The following is a 24289-nucleotide window of genomic DNA, read 5'->3' on the forward strand; positions in this document are numbered from 1 at the left end:
GAGTGTAGAAAAATTCACGCATGTCCAAATGATTGCATACTTTATCATAAGGAATATGAGACAGCCACAGAATGTTATCAATGTCACACTCCTAGATACAAAATACCTACAAATAGGTTGCAAAATGATGGAGAAACGAGTATAGATACAAGTGAGACAAAAATCCCTGCTAAGGTATTATTCTATTTCCCATTAAAACCAAGATTGCAAAGGCTATTCATGTCTTCAAAAATTACCTCATTTATGAAATGGCATAAGGAGGACCGAATTAAAGATGGATACATGCGGCACCCGGCAGATTCTCCAGCTTGGCAGACTTTTGACTTCAAGCATCCTGAGTTTGCTAAAGATCCACGTAATGTTAGACTTGGATTAGCATGTGATGGATTTAAGCCATTTAGGACAATGAATAGTACTCATAGTACTTGGCCAATTATCCTAATGCCATACAACCTCCCTCCTTGGATGTGTATGAAACAACCTTTTTTCATGTTATCGTTGCTCATCCCTGGCCCTTCACCACCTAGAAATAACCTTGATGTATACTTACAACCTTTGATAAAGGAGTTAAAGGAATTATGGGATGGGGTAAACACATATGATGTATCTACTAAGGAAAATTTTAAAATGCGTGCAGCTATTATGTGGACTATTAGTGACTTGCTTGCCTAAGCTAACTTATCTGGGTGGAGCACAAAAGGAAAGCTTGCTTACCCCTCATGTCATAAGTATACATGTTCTGAACAATTTCAAAAAAGTGGGAAATCATGTTACATGGGTCATCGAAGATTCTTGGATGTTGATCATGCCTTTTGTAAAGATAAGAAAAATTCTGATGGTGAGGAAGAACATAGAAAGGCACCTCCATGCTTAACTGGCTCTATGGTGTTAGATGAATGGAATAGATTCAACATAAAATTTGGAAAACAAGTGAGTGATAATCCAAAATTGCCTTACAATTGGAAAAAGAAAAGCATTTTCTTTGAGTTTCCCTATTGGAAGGATAATTTAGTGTGCCACAATCTTGATGTAATGCATATTGAGAAAAATGTGTGCGATAGTATTCTTGGGACCTTGTTGAATCTAGATGGGAAGACAAAGGATCACAAGAATGCACGTCTTGATTTATAGGCAAAGAATATTAGAAGTGAACTTCACTCGAGAGAAGATGGTTCTTTACCGCCTGCTTGTTTTTCAATGAATAAAAAAGAAAAAGAGATATTTGGCAAAGTGTTGAAGAAAGTGAAAGTTCCTGATAGGTATGCTGCAAATATTTCAAGGTGTGTAAACCTTATGTAAGCACCCCCGCCCGAACACCCTAACCACCCGGACTATCCGAATGGAAGGGCTTACGAAAGGGAAAAAGAATGACACATAAGAGAAAATTACCCTGGCATGCATACTTAATAAATAAAACAGCAAAAGCAAGGCTATACACATGAGCACCCACGAGTACCCCGCTGGAACAACGATCACAGAATATATAAAAATATATACAGACACATGTGCCAACAAATAGAAGGTACAAGGAACAACCCGACACAGTAAAAAATAAGAGATAAAAATCATTTCAAACATCCTAGACAACAGGGGCAAGCTAACTATACACCCTACCAACACGGCTGGCTGCTAGGTGGTGTGATCCTCGCCCTCGAACTTCGCTTTACCCTTACTTGGAATGATGGAAAGTAAGGTGAGTCGCAAGACTCAGCAAGTTATAAGAAAAGGAAGGCTATAAAGTAAATAAGAAGAGGAGATCGCCCCAAACACAGTCCCACACATACACACAAGCCATGAGACACTAACAACACAACAACATAGCATAAGGAAAACACATATCGGTTCTTGGGGCCCACACAAGACACCTGGCACCCAAGTCCCATACCAACCTGCCGCTGCCCTGCGAGGAAACATATGTCTTCAAAAAACCCGTGCGCACTCCTCGAGTCGGTACTCCCGACACCCGAGCCACTGAATAACCGAGCCCTAGGCTCCCTCGGAACAGTACTCTCATCCGAGACCACTGCACATATAGTAACCATGCGATGCACATATAAAATGCAAGGCGTAATAAGCATAAACTAGATACACTGGCGCCCATACATCCAGGCATCAGGAAAAGGTTCGCCCTCATAGTAAACCACACACGATGCATATGCCCATGCTGGATGCAATCTAACCATGCTATAATGCCCGTGGCCAAGCACAACCAGAACATGAAAACCCCAACATGTAGCCCATACCCATGTGCATACCAAACCATAAAACAGAAATAAAATATAATCAGTCATGCTATAACCACATAACGACAGAGCTAGTCAGCAGTGCCTGGCATCGGTCGATGGTCCGTGGCTAGGAGTGTCTGGCCGATGGCCTAAGAAAGACCGTACCATAGCCATTCCAATGTCACTACACAACTGACCCCTGCCCCCACTGGCCAACAGCTCTAGCCTACTAGTAGCCACGAGTCCATAATCTAAGAACCTAATCCCCGAGAGAGTACGACATCATTCCCATAGGCATGGGGGTGACACAAACTCCTGGAGGCAACCAACAAATAAATCCTCAAGGCCAGCTTAATAAATTAAATTTAAATCGAACAACTCAAAATTCCATAATTAATTAAATGGCCAAAACAAACTAAGGGAGGTTAAATAAATTGACAACAAACGAAATGTCGCAAAGGGAAAAAAGAACTTGTCTTAACGAAGATATCCTTAGGCTTGTTCTGTCCCGAAGCGATAAAAATTATACAAACTGCAACACCCTAATAATTTGCCAAAATTAATAAAATTTGGCTCTAAATGAAATTCCAACCGTATGGAATGTATTACTCGGCTCCCTGAATTACTTGGTATTGTCGGACTGCGATTAAAAGTGAGATTTTCTAAAAAAAATCCCAATTTTCTCTCTATTTTTTACTGTCACGTGCGCGCTCTGATTCTGCCCAATTTCTTTCGCTTAACTGCCGATTAATTGCTCCAATAGGCTATTTAATTGGCTGATTAGTGGCTTTAACTTAAAGGAGAAAGGCTTGGTGGAGAGGTAGCAACGTTGCTGCCCAATTTCTTCCATACGGCGCCGTTGGCACCTTCAATTGCTGAGAATTAAATAGCAAAACAACTGCAAGCCATCTCAGCCATCTTCTCCTCCAATTAAACATGCACAACACATTAATTTTACAAGCTAATCAAGGCTTCAATGGAATTGAAGAGCTCCAGGACTTCACGCCACCTCCATCCTCCAATTCCTTACTCATAAAATAATTTATTATTATGATGTTTGGTAATGAAATGTTTCTTATACTTATTGTTATTATTATTATTATTATTATTATTATTATTATTATTATTATTAACAACTTATTTTAATATTTTCTTAAATTAAATTAAGACCATAAATTAATAATTAAATTAAATTAAATTTCGATTTACGAGTCGCTACACCTTAAGCCATTCAAAATATTAGGTCTTAAGAGTCATAACAATCACATTTTGATGCAACAATTACTTCCATTAGCATTACGAAAGGTCTTACCCCAGCATGTTCGAAAGCCCTTGATTGAGTTATGCCAGTACTTCAAAAATCTTTGTTCGAAATCACTCCACTCTGTTGATTTGGTTCAAATGGAATACCAAATTGCATTAATACTTTGTCACCTAGAAAGGATTTTCCCTCCATCATTCTTTGATGTTATGGTGTATTTACCGATTCACTTAGCAACAGAAGCTAAACTTGCTGGGCCTATGCATTATCGTTGGATGTATCCTATTGAAAGGTAAGTAATACTCATTGCTTCTAATTTGTCAAATTTTATTTAGATATCATTCATTTGAAAGAAAACATAATTACTTTTTCATCATTGGGCTTTTTATAGGTACTTGTCCACATTGAAGTCATATGTAAGAAACGAATCTCGTCCAGAGGGTTCCATTACTGAAGGTTATTTAGCAGATGAATGTTTAACCTTTTGTTCTAGATATTTTGATGACATTGAAACCAAATTCAATCGGCCAAGTAGAAATTCTGATGAAGGAAATGTTAGCAATGTTGAGTTACCAATATTTGCAATGCAAGGACGATCATTTGGAAAAGAAGGGATGGTTGTTTTAAATAGAGAAACATTAGAAATGGCACATAAATATGTGTTGTTTAATTGTGACGTAGTTCAAGAATTTATTCAGTAAGTCAATAATTATTTTTCGCTAATTTTAGTAGAGTATAAATAGCTCTTTTGTATCCTTATATTCTACTATATGCACATACAACATGAGACTATAATAAACAATCAATATCCTTGTCTTTCTAAACAACAAAGGGCTATTAAACACACCAAGGAATTTACTTCATGGTTTAGTGACACAGTAAGTTTTTATTCAGTAACCTTGGTTTCAATTTTTTTAATTTATTTATTTATTTATTTTTGTTTTCATAATCTTATCCTTCATTTATTTAGGTTGGAGAAATGTTTGCTGCTGGAAATGAGGATATATCTAAAGAGCTTCGAGCTCTTTCTCAAGGTCCTAATTGTGTTACAAGAAAGTACAAGGGTTTTATTATTAATGGTTTTAGATTTCATGTGAAAGAAGTTGAGGAAAAGAGAAAAACTCAAAATAGTGGGGTTATTGTTACTGCCAAGACAGAAAGTTATGCTAGTGTGAGGGATAACAACCCCATATTAGGAGATGTCACATATTATGGAGTTCTAAATGATATTTTAGAGTTAGATTATCTTAGTGGTAAAAAAGTGACGCTATTCAATTGTGATTGGGTTTCTCAAAGAAGCGGAAAGAAAGAAGATGATGATGGTTTCACCTTAGTCAATTTCACTAGACTCATGCCCACAGATGAGCCATTTATTTTAGCTTTTCAAGCACAACAAGTGTTTTATGTGGAAGACCCTACAGAAAAAGACTAGCATGTTGTAATAAGAACCACACATAGAGACCAATTTGATCAAAAAATCAATTCATGTGAGGATGATATAGAGACTCAACTGCAAATCCATGCATGCAATCCTCAAATTCAAGATGGTGACATCAATGTTGATATTACATGGGCTAGGGAGCATGACGAATTTGATGCTTATGGTTGATATGGTTCATTATTATCTTTTTATGTTATAACTTTGTACAACTTTCAATTCTATGCTTTTCTAAATTGAGTTTGTAGTTTTTAATGCTTTCTCCTTTGGGTTTTATGCGCAATTAATTCATTTTTCGTTGTAGAAAACTATATATCAAGATTGTGTTATCTTAATTAGCTATTTAAATTATCTAAATACTACTTGTGTGTTGTTCCATTAGTTTGGTACATAGAATCATTGTTATATAACAGTGAGTATTGCTACATTCACACAAATTCAGCTTGATGGCACCAAGGACTAGAATTGGACGTATGTCTGATGGGTTGGACTCAAACCTATCAAAAAGAGATTTAAGTAACACTCAAACCAATACAGTCTCCGGTAATCTATCAACTTTTCTGATTCAGCTTTACTCATTTCACTTTATACTTCTATAATGTTTTGGAATAGACAATGGTATCAAGAAGAATGTACGAGGGCCAACATTTATGCGAAAAATTTGGGCTCGAGATAAGCAAGAGGCTATTCAAGTTGAATTTAATGACCTAGGGAAACCTATTGATGAAAAGTCATCAAGTGAATTAGCTCACTTCTTGGGGGCTATAGCACGCAATGGAAGATACGCACCATTACATTATAAGAATTGGATCAAAGTACCTCAAACTTATAAAAAAGAGATGTTGACCCAAGTTCAGGTATTGGTGTACTTCGTTCTTTATATTATAACAATATTGTATAATATCATTGTTCTTACTTATTCTTCTATCAAATTGATTTGTTTTTTTTTAGGAAAAGTTTCAACTTCCTCCTGGTCAAGAGGATTGGATATTGAAATCCATCGCCAAAAAGTGGAGAAATTGGAAATCTTCATGAAAAAAAAACTATTATGATCCAAATGTATCTCTTGTTGAACAAATGTAAAATGTTCCTGAAAGAGTTCATGAAGACCAATGGAAGGAGTTGGTAACTTTTTGGAATTCTGATGCATCAAAGGTGTGTGTAAAGTTATACTTTAACTTGTGGTATTTTTCAATTAATTATTCTTACAAACTTTTCCATGTATTCTAGAGAGTTAGTGATAAGAATAAATTGAGTCAAGGACATCAAAAAATGGTACACCGAAAGGGTAAGATGAGTTTCACTAGAGTGGTAGAGAAAAAGGTAACTTCTACTTCCTTTCAAAATGCTATGTATAATTGAATTTTAATGAAATAAATATTATTTTTGTTTCTCATTAATTATAGTTGTCATGATTGGAAGTATTCAATTTTATATCTTTGTTTAACTATTATATAATATATAAATATTTACATTGTATGCAGAAAAAGGAACTTGGTTATTACCCATCACGCTCTACCTTGTTCATTGAGTGTTACTCAAAAGGTGAAACTCCGGGAAATGAGGCAGCTAGTCAAGCAATAGTAATAGTTAAATAAAAATAATAATAATTTATTTGTCCATTTGTTTATATTTATTCTTTGAATATAATTTTTTTTTTTTGTAGGAAGCAATGCGTGAGTTAACTATTAATGCTCCAGAAGGTCCACGAAATGACCAAAATGAAAATGATATTTACTCTCAAGTTATGGGAAAGGAGAAAGCTAGGCATGTACATATGTATGGCTTAGGTGTTTGTCCTTCAGATCTTTATGGTCCAACACCTAGTCGCACAACGTCTCATAGGCTTGCTATGAGTTATAAGAATGAACTGGAGATGATGAAGGAACAATACATGAATATGAATGAGCAGCTACAAGAATTGAGAGCTATGTGCATGGAAAATAGGGAAACACCTAGTAATAGTCATCCTATGCCTTCTTTGAACCCTTCTAATCTTGTGTCATCTCCTCACAGCAATATGGGTTTTTCTTCACCAACTTCAACTCACCAACCAATTCGAGTAATTTTCTTACTATCTTTTTCATTGTAGTAGTTATGCACATTCGAGGACTACGACTTAAAATTGCTGTTTGGGACATTATAACTTTAGGTTTTGACCCATTCGATGGTATTTTCTATCTATTTAGTTTCATCTCTCTTTTTCTCTCCTTTTGTTTTCCATTATTCTATTTATGATGAGTTTTGCAAGTAGTGTGATGTTGCTTAAATTTTTGTTTTATATATGTTACTTTTTTGTTGAGGATGTTGCTAGATATTGAACTTATATTATCCATTGTTATTTTGTTGATAGGTTCAAAATAGAATTTGTTTGAAAAGTATAAATGACCCAACTCAAATTGTAGCAAAGGGAATTGTCTGGAGTATTGATCCATCCACAGAGGTTGGTGGATCACGATTAGGACCTAATTGGTGTGAGGTACGTATTCAAGTGGCAGTAGAGTGGGATGAAGAATTGATAAGAAGATATGGAATGTTTGAAACCATCGAAGATGCCCTTGGAGCACATGTTGCATGGCCATTGTTCTTGGTACAATTATACTTTTATATTGTTGATTTCATCTTTCTTTAGAAAAACTTTGTTTCTATTTTACTAAGATATTTTTACCTTCTTTGTGTAGGTTGAACGTGATGAAAGTGATTAGAGTTCAATAGATCATGGAGATTAGTTGTTTTTTTTTTTTTTTTGTGTTATAATGGATGACAAATGACGATAATTGTTAGATTTATGGATTTTTGAAGTAATTCTTTTTTGACAAATCAATCGTAGACCATGGAGGTATTGGTTTCGTATATGTATATGTGAAGTGGTTTTATTATGTGGTTTGGATTACTAAATTAGATGAAGAGATTTGTGACTATGTTGGTTGATATCAGGTTTTAGAATTTAAAAATTTGTTCACCAGATCAACCTCTTTTGAAAAAAAAGTGCTTAAATTTATAGTTGTTTTAGAGGCATTTTTAAATGTCATCAGACGCTTAAATTTACAATTATTTTTTAGGCATTTTTGAATGCTATTACATGCTTAAATTTATAATTGTTTTCGAGGCATTTTTTGAATGCCATTACATGCTTAAATTTACAGTTGTTTTCGAGGCATTTTTGAATGCCATTACATGTTTAAATTTATAGTTATTTTCGAGGCATTTTTAAATGCCATTACATGCTTAAATTTACAGTTGTTTTCAAGGCATTTTTAAATGCCATTACATGCATAAATTTACAATTATTTTCGAGACATTTTTAAATATCATCACAAGCATAAATTTTTTTGAGGCATTTTTAAATGTCATTACATGTAAAATGCAGGGAGATATCTTGGTGGATTTTCTGTAAGTGTCTTAATAAGCTTTTAGGGGATGATTACATGCAACACTTTTGTTAGCGCCCTAATAGCTAAAATGCCCCAATAAACTACATATTAGGGCATTTTTAAATGCCTCATAAACCCAAAATTGTTGTAGTGTTAAGTTGTTAAGTACAGAAAGATTCTATTTATAATACGATCTAAATTTGTTGTCCACGACTAGTGAATAAATTGCGAACATTTTATTCTGATAAGGTCGTTTTAATTTTACTGAAAGTTTATCTTTGGCTTTCGTAGTAAAATTAAGAGTATTTTTTTAGATATATTGGACTAGACCAAGTTGAATTTAATTTGCGACAATGACCATCTGAAATTAAATTCTTTTTAACATATTGTACACGAGACCTTAATCCTGAGTAAATAATGGACTTTGAAGTATCAATGAGTGCGATTAAAATTATTAATCAATACCTCGATACTTTGGGAATTAAAGTGAAGTAATAAGGAACATATATTTACAATACGGAATCCGTCACCTGTATAAGATACGATCATTAACTCAAGAGATTTTTTGATAGACAGTTAAATCTGAGCTCAGTAATTTGACGATTCTAGTCAAATTATTATTGTGATGTGATCACGGTCAATTGTCGGATCAAAAATGGGACTTGAGGAATTATAAATATTTTGAAAGAGCTCTCTAGTCATTTTAGCTCAATTTCAAATATTCCAAGTAATTGATAGGGGTCATGTGTAGGATCATTTTGTTAGAGGATAAAATTATTGATTTTATTACTTCAGTAATTTCCATTAACTTAAGAATGCAATTTTGTTCTTTTAGTGGAATAGAACAAAATTAATAAATTAATTTTGACTAGTCAATAGTTAATTGGGTCAAAATTAAATTATTGGAGCTTAAGTCAATTGAGTCTGATCAGGTCCCTTTAGTGGCTTCAAAATAAGAATTGGATTTAAATTATGAAATTATAATTTAAAAGGGATTACATTGAAATTATCAAATATTTTTGGACAAATTGATTGATCATTGGCAATACCATAAATGACTGCAATGTATCTAGACAGATATCATGACTAAATACATTCCAATCTGCTAAGATTGGAAAATACGTATTAGGTGGTTGATATGAGTGATTTTGGGGTAGGAAAAAGGAAGTCTTCATTTTTCTTCCTAAATTCATATATTTGATTTGTCCAACTTATTTTGGAAAATATGATTTTCCAAAATTAGTATTTACTACCTTCTTATATCCTGTGCCCACACACAAAATTGAGTGTAGTGATAACAAGAAAAGTGTACAGATTTCCTTGGAATTCTTAAAGAACACCGGAGAAGACTTTGAGGTCTGAAGGAGTTCTCAAAGGAAGGAATCTTGATCATGGAATCGCTAATGAAAATTAAAGCACGCTACAAGGGTAACCGCTTAATCTCCTTCGTGTTTTATTTCTAGTAAATAATTGTTTTAGTTTCTAGTTAACATAGAAAAGTGAACGAATCTTAATCGTTTTTTATAGTACGAAAAATTGATTTTCGTTACGAGGAATTACGATTCCAACAGCATGTACCCCCAATGAATGCGACCCAATCCGCATGCGGCACACACATCACGATATGCCTAACGTCATGGCTGGAATCTGACAGTACCAGCTCTGCTGGCCTGTCTAGCGTGTATCATGACAGTTGATGACTGTCTCTCATACATCCAGCCATCAGCTGCCATGACCCACGGTCGACAGTCAGTGGCTTTGTACCCCATACCCTTAAGCATCCATAGGTAACATCAACCCGTACTCTTTATACTTCACATTTCATAAACTTTCCCTTAACTCTTCATGCACATTTTCACTTTAAGACACTTAACATAACCATCCCTTCTGCAAGGAGACACGATTCCTTACGTAATCTGAACCTAACAATAACCTGTCATCCCTTAAGGATTTGAGGGCGACTCAAAACCCCCATTCAGAGTATGGACACAACTCAACCGAAAGTGACTTTACAGGCCAATAATTTAACCGGACTGAATTATTCAATACTGGAAGAAACAACACCAAGAAGACTCGCAACGAGGACTTACAAGATGATTAACGGGAAAATAATTAGAGTTGAGACAGGAGCTTGCCTGTTTAACAGCGGATTTCAATGTTTCCTACTCACCCACCGCAAATATACATACTACCTAAATACATAAATTTTATCCAAAAATTAATAAAAATAGATGTTAAGTTACATCCGAACCATAAAATATTCTTAACATATACTTTACACTTACTTGACCACTTACTCCTCAATTAAACCAAACTTTCTCTCAAATTTCTGCAAATATTTCCCTTTTTCTCCGCTGCTGGCTGCACCCTACTTCTCCCTCAAATTCCTCTCGGTCTCCTGCTTTGAAAGTGGCCAAAATTAGCCTTTAAATTAGCAGAACGAAGGAGTAGCGGCCAAGGCAAAATGGAAGGACTAGCGCACGCGGCTGGCCGCGCTGGGTGCACAGAAGGCGCCCTAAAATGGCGCCATATTGGGCGCCTTTGCTCTGGAAAAATCCAGCGCCTTTCCTTGCACGGATAGCCTCTCCCGCGTCCACCAGCCTCACCCGCGCGCGCATAACTGCCTGCTCCAGCCTCGCCTTCGATATATATACGCCCTTAATTAATTTTAAACCATCCCTCGACCTATTTTCCATAATTGCACCAATGCCCCTAAACTTCCGAAAACCTACTCTTACGCCCAGTACTATAATTATTCCTTTTTCATTTATACTCCAAACATTTGGGAAATTAATTAATTAATTTATTACTATTATTATTATTATTATTATTATTATTATTATTATTATTATTATTATTATTATTATTACTTTTAAGCAAAATGACCCAGCATTTATTATTATTTCTTATGCAAAATAACCTAGCATTTGTATTACTTATTTTTCAAGATTCGACACATAGAAATTAATTCCGAAATAACCTAGACCCGTTATTAGGTCGTTACAAATAAACCCATTGTGCTAAAAATCGTGATGATGGCTACCGAAAAATGGAAATGAAGAGAGAGAAAAAAGGCAATTCTAACTACTAGAGAGTTATGTCATGGCCGTTGGGCATTTCCAATTGTTAGGGAGGACAAGTGAGAGAGAAAAGATAGGAAAGAAGGGAAGAGAGAACAAAAGAGCCTAGAGTTCGTGTATAGGGAGCAAATGGTCAATTTATGTGTTATGTTAATAAAAAGGGAGTTGTGCTCTATTTTTGAAAACCATAGACAATCGAGTGTAATTTAAACAAACCTTAGAGATAGTCTATAGAAATTTACCCTTAGAAAAATGAATATGAAAAAAAAAAAATACACCATCACACCTATGTTGAGTGATGCTTTTTAGCTTTTCCAACTCTCGATTGCAAGTGAAAAAAAAATGGCATCTTATCACACTAGGCTATTGGAATTAATGTCTTAAACGTGCGAATTGGAAGAATCTCCTAGTTGTAAAGTGTCTTTTAATGTGGGAAAATAATCTTGCATTGAAAAACGTCTTATGGTGCACTCTAGTCACTAAAGTTGACTTCCAAGAAGCTGGAGTCGATTGTTATTGACTGGAAGTCAACTGTCCAAGAGAGGCTCTTAGTTAGATCGACTCTGCATAATTGGCTCTTGGTTAGATCGACTATACCTTTCACGATAGTCGACTATGCATGATTGGGAGTCGATTATGGATGTCGAGAGTTGACTCCTAATCTGATTTTTGGAGAAAACGCTCTAGAAATACATGGTCGAGTGGCTCGATGATGTGGCTAGCAGACTAATGGCACAGGCATCCAAGAGGTGCGTGCATGGCATGCCTCTATACACTGAGGTGTCGAGTGAACACAACTATTTCATATGGGATGCAGGTGGGTGGACACATTCATTCGAATGTGAAAAGTGCAAAAGAAGAGATATATCTTTGGGAGATGATGCAATCTGAACCACTAGATTATGCCCGAATCTAAAAGGATGCAATCTAAAGATCTAGATTAATCCTATTCAAACAACAAGACCTTTCACGATTGGACATATTCATTCGAATCTAAAAGGATGCAATCTAAAGATCCAGATTAATCCTATTCAAACAACAAGACCTTTCATGATTGGACATTTGAAAACTATAAATAGGACCCTCTTATTTCTATTTCCATTATCTAAAATCAATTTGAGTTTATTGATTTGGTATATTCCTCCTTTAATATACTTTCATAATCCTCTATTACTTCTAAGTACAAGAGATTTTAATTTCTTTCCTTGAATCAATAAGAATTCAATCAAGTTTGATTTCCCATGACAAAATTAGTATTATACTATACTAATTCTTAAAAAAAATATTGCATTTTGAAATATAGATATCCATTGATTCTTTAACACCATTGAAGGGATAAAATCCATTAATTCTTTAACACCATTGAAAGGGCAAAATCTATCTTAAGAAGATTTGATTTGGCATGCCTCACTTCAATTCGATTCTATATATTTTTTTCCAAATCTCCCTTCATTATACAATTACATTTCTGTTTTATTGTTAATGTACACATTTTGTTAGTCATTCAAATTTAATACAAGACAAGCAGCATATTTTTAGCATAAAAATGTGACTCATTATAGTTTAGGTATGACAATTTTGTCTGTAAATCTTTTCCTTCCCCCTTTTCAAGAAAAAAAAGGATTGTATGAAGCACTTATTGTCCATCCATAGGATAAACAAAATAACTGGCCTGTTATCACAAGTATCCTCTGTTCATCCACGCATCAAAATTTCTTCTATGGAAAAATAACTTGCAGTACTGAAGGATTACAGTCATATATACACCACACAGCATGAAGAACAGTTTCTTGCTTGAAAATTTAAAGGACGTTCATTCTGCTTGGAATTTGGATTCCTGCCTTCTTCAGCAGTTGGGTAGAGGCAAGCTTTGCCCTTGAAATGACTTCTCCCTGCCAATTAACAATTGCCATTCGCATGAATCCTGGTGAAATTCATAACTAACTAGAAAACAAAGCGAAATAGCAAGCAAGGGTTGACAGTACACCATGCACCTTCCCATTTTTCATTACAATGGACAAAACATGGAACTCAGCTTCTCAGACAAATTAATAATTCTCCAGCCAACGGGAGCACAAGAAGAGCAACAGGACGTTTCTCAATACAGATTGCTACCCTGAGGATGCTCACCAAAGAACTAGTATATACCCCTGCTACAGAAAATAAACTACCATTCCAACCAACCATATTATTGAGATCCAACTTTTGCAGCCCTAACCAGTGACCCAAGATGTAGAATCTTAATCTCCATCACAATATTTGAGATGAACAAAGTTACACTGGTATACACTATTTGCTATGATAACCATGTTATCAAGCATTCACATCCCATCTTCAGGACCTTATATCCTAAATGAACAAAACTTCACTAGTTCTTCCCACTAGACAAAGCGGTTAGATAGACATTATGCAGGTTAACATTTATATAGTATTGAATCATGACAGTAGTACTGAAACTTATTTTCGCACAACTGAATGTTCTATGAAGAACCTGGACTCTTCATGCACAATAAGACCAAGAAGTGAAATAAGAATTGGCATGTCTGACACTGTTAACTATTGATAGGAGGTGAATCCTGACATACAAAATGCAGTGTAAAAGAATTGGGAGGATGCAGCAGTATGGCAAAATTGAAGGCCGCTTATCCATCCACTCAAAACCAAAACATCCAATTTTTTATTCTTTTAGTTCCTTCAGTTCTAGAAAACAACCCCTTCCCCCTTCTCTTCCATTGTACGAAGTGATTTTGTCTTTTCTTTTCTTTTCTGAATATGTTGCAATTTCAAATGATCATATATCAATAGCTTGAAATTTTCTATCCCATTTAGCTAGAAGAGTTCCACTTTCTGCAAGTCTCCACTGTTCAACTTCTTCAGTAAAAGTGTAAAACTGAACCAAGAAGACACTAAAGGTGCGTTTGATAGAGTTGGAAAATGAGGGGTGGAATTCCAATTTCATGGAATTCCAATTCCTTGATTTCAAGGAAAATATTCACTTTTTGAATTAAAATGGAATTCGAATTCCATGGAATTGAAAAGTTGTTTGATAGAATTTCCTGGAATTTAGATGAAAAATGAATTTCACCCTCATTTTCCATGTCTATCAAACACATCCTAAAAGAAATTAGTTTCATACGCAGTGAATTTGTCAAGCTGTGTTTAAGATGGTCAATTTTGCAGAAAGTGTAAAAGAAGCAAAATATATTCTGAGCCCTATACATGTGAAATAACTGTCTTCCAATTTTCTTGAGAGAGAGAGAGAGAGCTGTTGAAAAAAGGAAGGTAAAAAAAAAAAACTGAATTTGGATGGCTATTTCACATTACAAGTCTCATTGGATGTCTAAAATGCTATAATCCATTCACAATGATCAAACATGTAAATGCAACTTGACCTCTTAACTACTCCAAGCATGGAAAAGAAAAGGAAAAAGAAAAAGTAAAGGAGAAAGCATTCAAACCTCATCCACACTCAATATTTTCTGATCCTTCATGATCCAACGGCCATTGCACATAACTGAGATAATATTCTCACTTCGCATGCAATATACAAGGCTGGAAATGCTGCATATCGAAAAGAAATTAACATAGGGGATTGCAAAATCTAAACATGACAGCTAGTAGAAAATAAATAAATTTTTGCAATATTCCTCTGACTGCTGTAGATATATAATGCAGGGTATATTATAAACATACATACAATTACACATGGACAAACATACGGTAGTATGAACTTGGCACAGGTTGTCTATTCCTATCCCCATAACCAGTCCACACTCAACTTGTGCTGATACTTGCAACCCAAGCCTGGTAAGTCAAATACACTGCAAGCCCCAAAAAGTTTTGCCTTGGGTCTGGGTTTGAACAGTATGCTGCAGACTGCCGTTTCTCACTGCTAGTTTCATTTCATGATTTAACCAATGCTTCTTTGATTTCCAAACAATTGCAGAAAGAGTTATTGCTAAATAGTATTGAACATAGGTGTTCAACAATCAAGAAAACAGATGCATCATTTGCATTTACTATAAAATTGTGGAGGATATACAATTTTATTGCTATAGGAATTTGCAGCTTCAGAAGATACCACAATCAGTCTACAGAAAGAACATCATGGGAGAAATCTTTATGTAGTTTGGCAAAGATATTAGGAAGATTTCTTTCCCGACAAAGTTACACTACAGTATAGCAGCAAAATCTTACATAAAAAGTTGAACAAGTCATTGATAGGTTAATACCTGTCATGCACAGGAACCATGGGCCATGAAAAAGGATTGACTATGACAATGTCAGCCTACCAATAGGAAGTGGAAACAAAATCAGCCTCAAAAGTCCAAATAGCACTTAAAGGGCTATAATTGTGAAGGTGAGAACTATAATATGGAAGCAAAGAATTAAATCTATTTAATATGTGAAGGACAAAGAATCAACATATAAGATCAACTATAGCCTGTATCCAGAAATTAAAACTTAAAAGGGAACCTTCTTTGGGCTTTCATGTTTAGATCTTTGGGGACCTCCACCACAATAATAATTTTGAAAAGAGAATCAATTGCTTAGGGGTTGTTCTCTTCGTATTTCAATTTTTAGTTTTTAATTTTGTGCTTTGAGTGTCAATTTTGTGTTTAGGGGGTGATCTTTTTGTCTGTAGCATTTTTCGCGTTTTGAATATTTTGAATGTGTTTGTGATAAAAACAAGCAAAACAACTTTTCGTTGTTTTGAGTTTTCTTTACAAAATTTTTCCTTGTTTTCAAAAATATGTTTTTGAAAATATGAAAATAAATATGTTTTCACTGTTTTAGAAAAATGAAAACTGAAAACGGCCTGAAAATAGCAAAGATAACAAGGCCTTAGTTTTTCTTTCCTCCAAGTTTCGAATAAAAATTCACAAAGGTGGAAAGTCAAACTTTTTTGAACTTTCACAATCATAGTTGTACAAGGTGCAAGCACACTGAGGCACAAAGTGCAGGCATGCACCTCATGTATGTGAGGCACAAATTTATTCAACATCTATACTTCATATAAGCAAACACCAGGTTTTGGTGTTATAAAAATCTATCAATAAAATATTCTCCTAAAATACCCTTTATGTATTTGCTTTAAAAACAAAAATTAACTACACTAACAGGATTTGAACTCATAAACTTTAAATAATAACTAATATTTTGTTAGAAATGTGAGAAGATGCCCTGCCTTCCTAATTTAGGCCTTTCCTAATCTGATCTAATTGTATCGTGCATATGCACACTGATTTGATTGAATTTGATTGATTTGTTTTGATTTGTATATGCTCAATAATTTCACAGTTGTACCTATTTTCCTTTTGTATATATTTCCTAAGGTAGTCTTGGAATCATCTAATTAGGAAAGTTCCTATTTAGACTTAGGAAATTGCCTATTGTGATGGGCGTGTATATAATGGTTGTTTGAACCTTTGAATCAATAAGATTGGATTATTTTTTCCGCCTCTTTGACATTGTATCAGAGCTCGGTTCAATTCTCAAGCGATTAAGGCCAAAACCCTTTCATTGATCCAATCTTCTTCATTCAACTTGAGATATGTCTGAAACCATAGAATCCAGGGGTACTAATGAGGTCTTTGTCATGTGCAGTGCCAGTGGGGAATTGATTTCTAGTGGTGAATTGCAAAATGTCCAAGCAGCCTACTGGTTGAATGGGAAGAACTACCTCAAGTGGTCTTATTTAATCAGGATTTTTCTGAAAGGCAAGGGAAAGCTAAGCCACTTGTTGGGGACGGGGCCAAAGAAAGGAGATCCTTCATATGCCTCTTGGGATGATGAAGACTCTCTCGTGATGTCCTAGCTCTGGAACTCAATGATTCTAGAGATCAGTGACATGCTTATGTTTCTTTCCACAACCAAGGAGATATGGGATGCTGTGAAGATGACATACTAAGGTAAATAATGCTACCCAAAGATATGAAATTAGGACTAAGGTAGTAGCCACTAAACAAGGTACTCAATCTATAACCGAGTATGCAAATATTTTGCAAACCTTGTGGCAAGAATTGGATCACTATCAGTGTATCCAAATGAAGTGTAGTGAGGATGCTGCTATCCAAAAAAAGTTTGTGGAAAATGAGAGAACCTACAATTTTCTTGTAGGCCTCAATATAGAATATGATGCGGTTAGGGTTCAAATACTTGGAAAATTTGAGTTGCAATCATTGAATGAAGCCATCTCCAGTGAAGCATGGAAACGGCTCGGCAACGCCGCTTCGGCGTTTCCGAACCGTTTCCCATTTCGGAAACGGGAAAAATGGCCCGAAACGTTTTTCGGGCCGTTTGTGTAATTTTTGAAAATGTTCGGGCCGTTTCAAAATTTTAATAACTCACCTGAAATGCGTTTCCAACCCAGAAACGCGTTTCAGCGATTGCCTAGCCAGCTTCTTCGGTGCTCCATCGTCCTTCAAGTTTTTCCAGCCGCTGATCGTTCTTTCCCGGCTCTCCTGCTGCCATTGTTGTTCTTGCCTTCTTGTATCTGTAAGTAACCCACTCCCCTTTCTCTCTCTGTATATATATATATATATATATAAGTTAACAGTTATATATATATATGAAAATATATATGTTTAACACTTAACAGTTTGCATATTTATGTATATATATGCGAAAATATATATATGTTAACAGTTAAACACTTAACAGTATGCGTATCAATATATATATATATGTAAAAATATATATAAGTTAGGAAAATGCTATTAGTACACCCATTTTGTACATTTTGGGCTACATAAGGGGGTATTATGACAAAAAAACCCCTCATAAGGCGCATAGAGGCGCGTGTGAGGCGCAGGGTATTTTGGTCATAATACCCTCTTATGTAGCCCAAGATGTACAAAATGGGTGTACACCTAGCATGATTCTATAAGTTAATAGTATATATAAGTTAACAGCTATATATATACGAAAATATATATGTTAGTTCATATTATTAGTTTATATTAGTTTATATATTGTTGATAGTATATATAATTATTTGTTTTTAATTACTATAATAGAACTTTTTAAATATTATTGATGGTTATTTGAATGTATTGTGAACTTTATATTTATATTTATTTGAATACATTATAGAATTTATATTTATTGTTTATATTTGAGTATTTTTTATTTTTTACATTAAAAATTATATTTGCAAAAAACTCCCTATATTTTTTAAATTTACAGTTTACCCCACGTTTCCGTTTCCTACTTTTTTAGGAAAATGCCGTTTTTACGTTTCTGTTTCCTATCGGAAACGTTTCCCGTTTCCGTTTCCGTGCAACCTAGGCCATCTCAATAGTCCGGGCAGAAGAAGGTAGAAGAGGAGTGATGCTGGAGACAAGCTCTATGGAAAGTTCAGCACTACTGACTTTGAAAGGACTTGGTAAGGAGAGAATGGCACATGAGAAAGGAAGACTTTGGACTTAGTGAGAACGACTATCAAGGATAACTTATGGTGCTCCTATTGCAAGAAGTCTAGACACACGGTGAACTAGTGCTAGAAGCTCCATGGCAAACCAACTAAAGGAGGACAGTCCAAAGGCCAGGTGTTTGCAACCAGTAGCTAGCAGATTGAGGAAGAAAAGGTTCCCAAACAGCTTGATTCAATAGGGCTAAATTAGGAGGAAATAGAGAAATTGAGAAACATGTTGGGATCCCTTGAAAAAGTTCCAGGGATAGATACTTCTAACCTAGCATTAATAGGTATCACTTCCAACTCATTTAACTTTCATGCTTCAGACTTATCCCTTAGAAAAACTTGGATCCTTGACTCTAGTGCTACACACCATATGACATCTGTATCCACAAAATTCTTATCCTACAAACCTTCCCCTAGTACCAAAAAATAGTGCTAGCTGATGGGTCTTTGACAATAGTGGTTGGACAAGGGGATATATTCATCAACCCCTACCTAACCTTAAGAGACGTTCTGCATGTTCCTAAGAGATGTTTACCAATTTAATCTCCATTCAAAAGTTAACCAAGGATACTAATTGTCGAGTTATCTTCTATCCCTTGTTTTGTGAATTTCAAGAAAAAGACTCAAGGAAGATGATTGGGCGTGCTAGGGTTGAGGATGGTCTCCTCTATCATCTTGAAGATTATAGTGGACAGCTTGAAAAAGGAAAGTTTTTCCCTGTATCCTTTTTAGTTAAACCTAATAAAGACCTAATTTGGCTTCATCACCTTCGGTTAGGACACCCCTCATTTAGAATTCTTCAGTTTATGTTTCCCTCTTTATTCAAGGGATTCGATGCTAGAAATTTGAGATGTGATGCATGTGAACTTGCTAAACATAAAAGGGCTTCATTCCCTCTTATTAATAAGAGAAGTTCTCTTCCTTTTGATCTTGTTCATAGTGATATATAGGGCTCATCTCCAATTCCTAATCTCTTCGGAGCTAGATGGTTTGTGTTATTTGTGGACGATTGCACAAGGGTGGTTTGGTTGTATCTTTTAAAGGCTAAATCAGAGATATGCACTATATTTCCCAATTTTTGCAAAATGATTAAAACTCAATTTGGGGCTGAAATTAAGAGAGTTAGAACTGATAATGCTAAAGAATTTTTCAATCAAACCCTATCTAATTTCTTCCATCAAAGGGGTATAATTCATGGATCTTCTTGTGTATATACCTCTCAGCAAAATGGGGTAGCTGAGAGGAAAAATTGACATATTCTTGTTGTCACAAGGGCTTTGCAATTTCATAATAATATTCCTAAACATTATTGAGGAGAAGCAGCCTTAATAGCATCTTATCTCATCAATAGGCTGTCTTCTCGAAATCTTGAATCAAATAGCCTAATTCAACTTCTTTCTAAAGTTTTTCCAGATTTCATGTCCTCTAATGGTATTTGCCCTAGAGTGTTCAGTTGTGTAAGTTTTGTTCACAATCACTCACCTAATAGAGGAAAATTGGATCCTGGAGCTCTTAAATGCATTTTTGTTGGATACTCCTCCACTCAAAAGGGCTATAAATGTTTACATCCTCCATCTAAACAATTTTTTATCTCAGCAAATGTGAACTTTATGGAAGAAAAATCCTACTTTGGTGATTCTTATCCTCAGGGGGAGACTGGTTTCTTAGAAGAAGTGAATAGGGAATTGTCTCTTCCTATTCATCCTTCTTCCTCAAATCACTCTCCAGCCTTTCCTCAGGATATCCCACAAGGGTCTCTAGAAATGATACATGGGGAACAACATCAGACTTCTCCTTGTCCACTAAAGGTTTATTCAAGGAGAAAGACTTCAAATCATCATCCTACACATGCTAAATCTTCTTAACTGAGTTCAGAACCCTGGATTTCCAATGATGAACCAATTCAATAGATGCAATCCACTAACCTAACCATGTCAAAACCTGACTCAAGTATCAATTCTCAACCTGAAATTGAGTTTGATGACCTGGACATTCCTATTGCTCATTGAAAAGGAAGTCGGACCTATACCAAGCACCCTCTCCATTTGTTCATGACTTACTCCCATTTGTCTCCTAACCATAAAGCCTTCTTAACCAACCTGAATTCCATACCTATCCCTAAGAATTTGTCTGAAGCTTTAAGTGATGAGAATTGGAAGGATGCCATGAAAATGGAGATGGTAGCTCTTGAGAAAAATCAAATTTGGGAGTTGGTTAATTTGCCAAAAGGGAAGCGGCCGGTAGGATGTAAATGGATATTCACGGTCAAGTATAGGTCTAATGGGTCCCTAGAGAGGTACAAAAGCTAGGTTGGTGGTTAAGGGATATACTCAAACTTATGGGGTGAACTACTTAGAAACTTTTGCCCCTGTAGCCAAAATGAACACTGTCAGGGTACTGTTGTCCTTGATAGCTCACTATGACTGGTCATTACATCAATTTGATGTAAAGAATGTTTTTCTACATGGGGAGTTAGAAGAAGAGATTTATAAGAAAGTTCTCCCTAGATTTGGGCTACAAACTGAAGTAAAAAATGTTGTGTACAAGTTGAAAAAGGGTCTTTATGAGCTGAAGCAGTCATCGAGGGCCTGGTTTGGGAGGTTTACCAAGGTTATGCTCGGGTTAGGTTTTAAACAAAGCCAAGGTGATCACACCTTGTTTATTCACCACTTAGTTATAGGTATGGTAACAGTACTCCTAATGTATGTTGATGATATTATTGTAATCGGAGATGATAAAGAAGGAATGGATCAATTAAGGGTATGTTTGGCAAAAGAGTTTGAGATCAAGGAGCTAGGAAAATTGAAGTACTTCTTAGGTATAGAAGTAGCAAGATCTAAGGAGGGGATTTTTATTTCTCAGCACAAATATGTACTTGACCTATTGAAAGAAACTGGCTTACTCGGAGGAAGGGCTATTGATACTCCTATTGAACAAAATCATAGGATTGGTGTTGATCTTGTCACAGGAACAGTAGGCAAGGGATCTTATCAAAGGCTAGTAGGGAGGCTTATTTACTTATCTCACACTTGGTCGGATGTAGCCTATGCCATGAGTGTGGCGAGCCAATTCATGCACGATCCTAGAGAAGGTCACCTAAAGGAAGTGCACAGGATTCTCCACTATCTAAAGGGCACACCAGGTAAAGGAATTATGTTTAAGAGGCAGGAAACTTTATCCTTGGAAATCTACACTGATGTAAACTATGCTGGGTCTCTTTTGGATGGAAGATCCACATCGAGTTATTGCATATTCTTAGGGGGAAATCTTATCACTTGGAGAAGTAAAAACAAGATGTGGTTGAAAGATCTAGTGCTGAGGCTGAGTTTAGAGTTTAGAGTTGTGTTGTGAATTGTTGTGGTTAAAAATTGTATTGAATGACTTGAAAGTCAGGTGGATAGTTCCTATGCAGCTTTATTGTGACAGTAAGTCCCATTACCCTGTTCAACATGACCGGACCAAACATGTGGACGTAGATCGACACTTCATCAAAGAGAAACTTGAGAGTGGCTTAATATGTACTCCATTTGTCCCTACAGGAGAGCAGCTGACGGATATTTTAACTATGGGGTTATTGAGTCAAATGTATCACAAGTTGTTGAGCAAGCTAGGAATGTATGACATACACTCACTACCTTGAGGGAGAGTGTTAGAAATACGAGAAGATGCCCTACTTTCCTAATTCAGGTCTTTCCTAATCTGATCTAATTGTATCGTGCATATGCACACTTATTTGATTGAATTTGATTGATTTGTTTTGATTTGTATTTGCTCTGTAATTTCACAATTGTACATACTTTCCTTTTGTATACATTTCCTAAGGTAGTCTAGGAATCATCTAATTAGGAAAGTTCCTAATTAGACTTGGGAAATTGCCTATTGTGATAGGCGTGTATATAATGGCTATTTGAGCCTTTGAATCAATAAGATTGGATTATTTTTTCTGCCTTTTTGACATATTTCAACCAACTTTTTCACTACACTCAAGCTCATTTTGTTTAAAATTTTGCCTACAAAAATTAAAAAGTAAATTGTTATTGTCAAACATCACCCAATGAACTTTCATTTATTAATTTATTTTTTTGCATGTGCATAGCACAGGCCACCCCTCTAATGTGTATAAAATAGATACCATTATTTTCAATATATACCAATAAGAGGTAAATGCAAACTCATAAAATCATAAGTAACAAATAACCAACACTATAATAACAATTAATGCTATTTCAACAAAGTACTAGAAGTCTAAAACATTAACATGAAGCATTGTTTCAAATTTTAATTTTCAACATAGGTAGGTAAATTCATAAAATGAAGACAGAGTAAAATGAAATACAACTTGCAAACATAGTGAATAATCATGATAAGAGCAGTTTGGAACATGTGATAAGGTGATAAGAAGAAGAGGTTGAAATTAAAGAAAGCTAAGGAGATGAGGAAAGGATAAGAAGTTAGAGTTGTTCCATAAAGATAGGAGAAAACTAACTTTCAAGTTTAAATCCTATCATATCTGTTGTTGTACTGTATTTTTAAATTTGTTTTTAAATTCCTCAATCTAGGAGCAAGCTAAGGGCTGCTCATGTGTGTGTATATATATATATATATATATCTAGTAGACGATCAAATACAAAGTGTGATTGAATTCATTTCTATTCACCCTCATCTTACTTAGATCATTTCTATCTAAGTATCTAAATTGTTCACATAAGAAACCACAAGTACTCTTTAAATTGAATCTAAATTCTCAATTCATATTTTAGACGTTGCATATTACACTCATTTTTCAATCCTCATCAAATTGAAGTTTCAAGTTTTCTTCATCTTTTTCATTGTACAAGATTTCAATATTTTCTTCTTCAGAATCCTGCAAATTAGTCATCTCAAAAGCCTAGTGTATGCATTACTCTTGCTAGTGTGTTTGAGTGATTCAAATTGAAATAAAAGAATTCAGAGAAGTACTTGAAAAAGAAAAACAGTATAGCATAACAATATGTATATATATACATATATGTATTTGATTGATGTTGTCAAGTGTGAATAGATTAGTAACAGAAGGGAAGTGGAAAAAGAAAAGGAAAAATCGCAGCTGTGCGCAGGACATAAGAAATTAAGGAGGTTGGAAGAAGAAGAAGAGGAAGAACAGGGAGCTGAACAAAAATTCATTGAAAAAGAAAAATAATTTGCAACGAATACAGGAAAGTTAACTGAGAGGGTGTTTGTCTTAGGCAACCATATATTTGAAAACAGGTTGCTGGAGGACAGGCCCCACAGCCACACATGCAAGTAGTTCAGCAATGAGTGAACATCACATGCCAAAGGCTCCTGGTGTGGGACAAAGATCTGGCAAACCTTTGGGTTACACTGGCAGGCTCGCCTCTCACCAAACTACAAGAATATGCATTCAAATTAACAGGAAACAGAATCTAAGATGACAAATTGAAGCTAATGCTTTTGAACCCAAAAAAAAAGAACAAAAACAGTGTCCCAA

At 35.2% G+C, this 24289-nt stretch overlaps 2 protein-coding genes across 2 annotated transcripts in view; one reads left to right on the forward strand and one right to left on the reverse strand.

Moving 5' to 3' along the window:
• Positions 1 to 3498: 3498 nt before the first annotated feature.
• LOC127797996 (uncharacterized) lies at positions 3499 to 7738 on the forward strand. Its single transcript, XM_052331261.1, has 4 exons — positions 3499 to 5781; positions 5876 to 6986; positions 7278 to 7514; positions 7606 to 7738. Exons 2-4 carry the CDS (start codon positions 6597 to 6599, stop codon positions 7627 to 7629), a joined length of 651 nt encoding a protein of 216 aa, XP_052187221.1. The 5' UTR covers positions 3499 to 5781; positions 5876 to 6596; the 3' UTR covers positions 7630 to 7738.
• Positions 7739 to 12910: 5172 nt separating this feature from the next.
• LOC127797573 (uncharacterized) overlaps positions 12911 to 24289 on the reverse strand; it is a 38499-nt gene continuing 27120 nt past the window's right edge. Inside the window, exons 8-10 of the mRNA XM_052330591.1 lie at positions 15611 to 15666; positions 14837 to 14939; positions 12911 to 13270 (exon numbers count right to left, since the gene is read on the reverse strand). Coding sequence (XP_052186551.1) covers positions 13181 to 13270; positions 14837 to 14939; positions 15611 to 15666 — 249 coding nt within the window. The 3' untranslated portion in view covers positions 12911 to 13180. The remainder of the gene's footprint in view (positions 13271 to 14836; positions 14940 to 15610; positions 15667 to 24289) is intronic.

Source organism: Diospyros lotus, chromosome 3 (genome assembly GCF_014633365.1).
Source record: "Diospyros lotus cultivar Yz01 chromosome 3, ASM1463336v1, whole genome shotgun sequence".
In the NCBI taxonomy this organism is placed as follows: Eukaryota; Viridiplantae; Streptophyta; class Magnoliopsida; order Ericales; family Ebenaceae; genus Diospyros; species Diospyros lotus.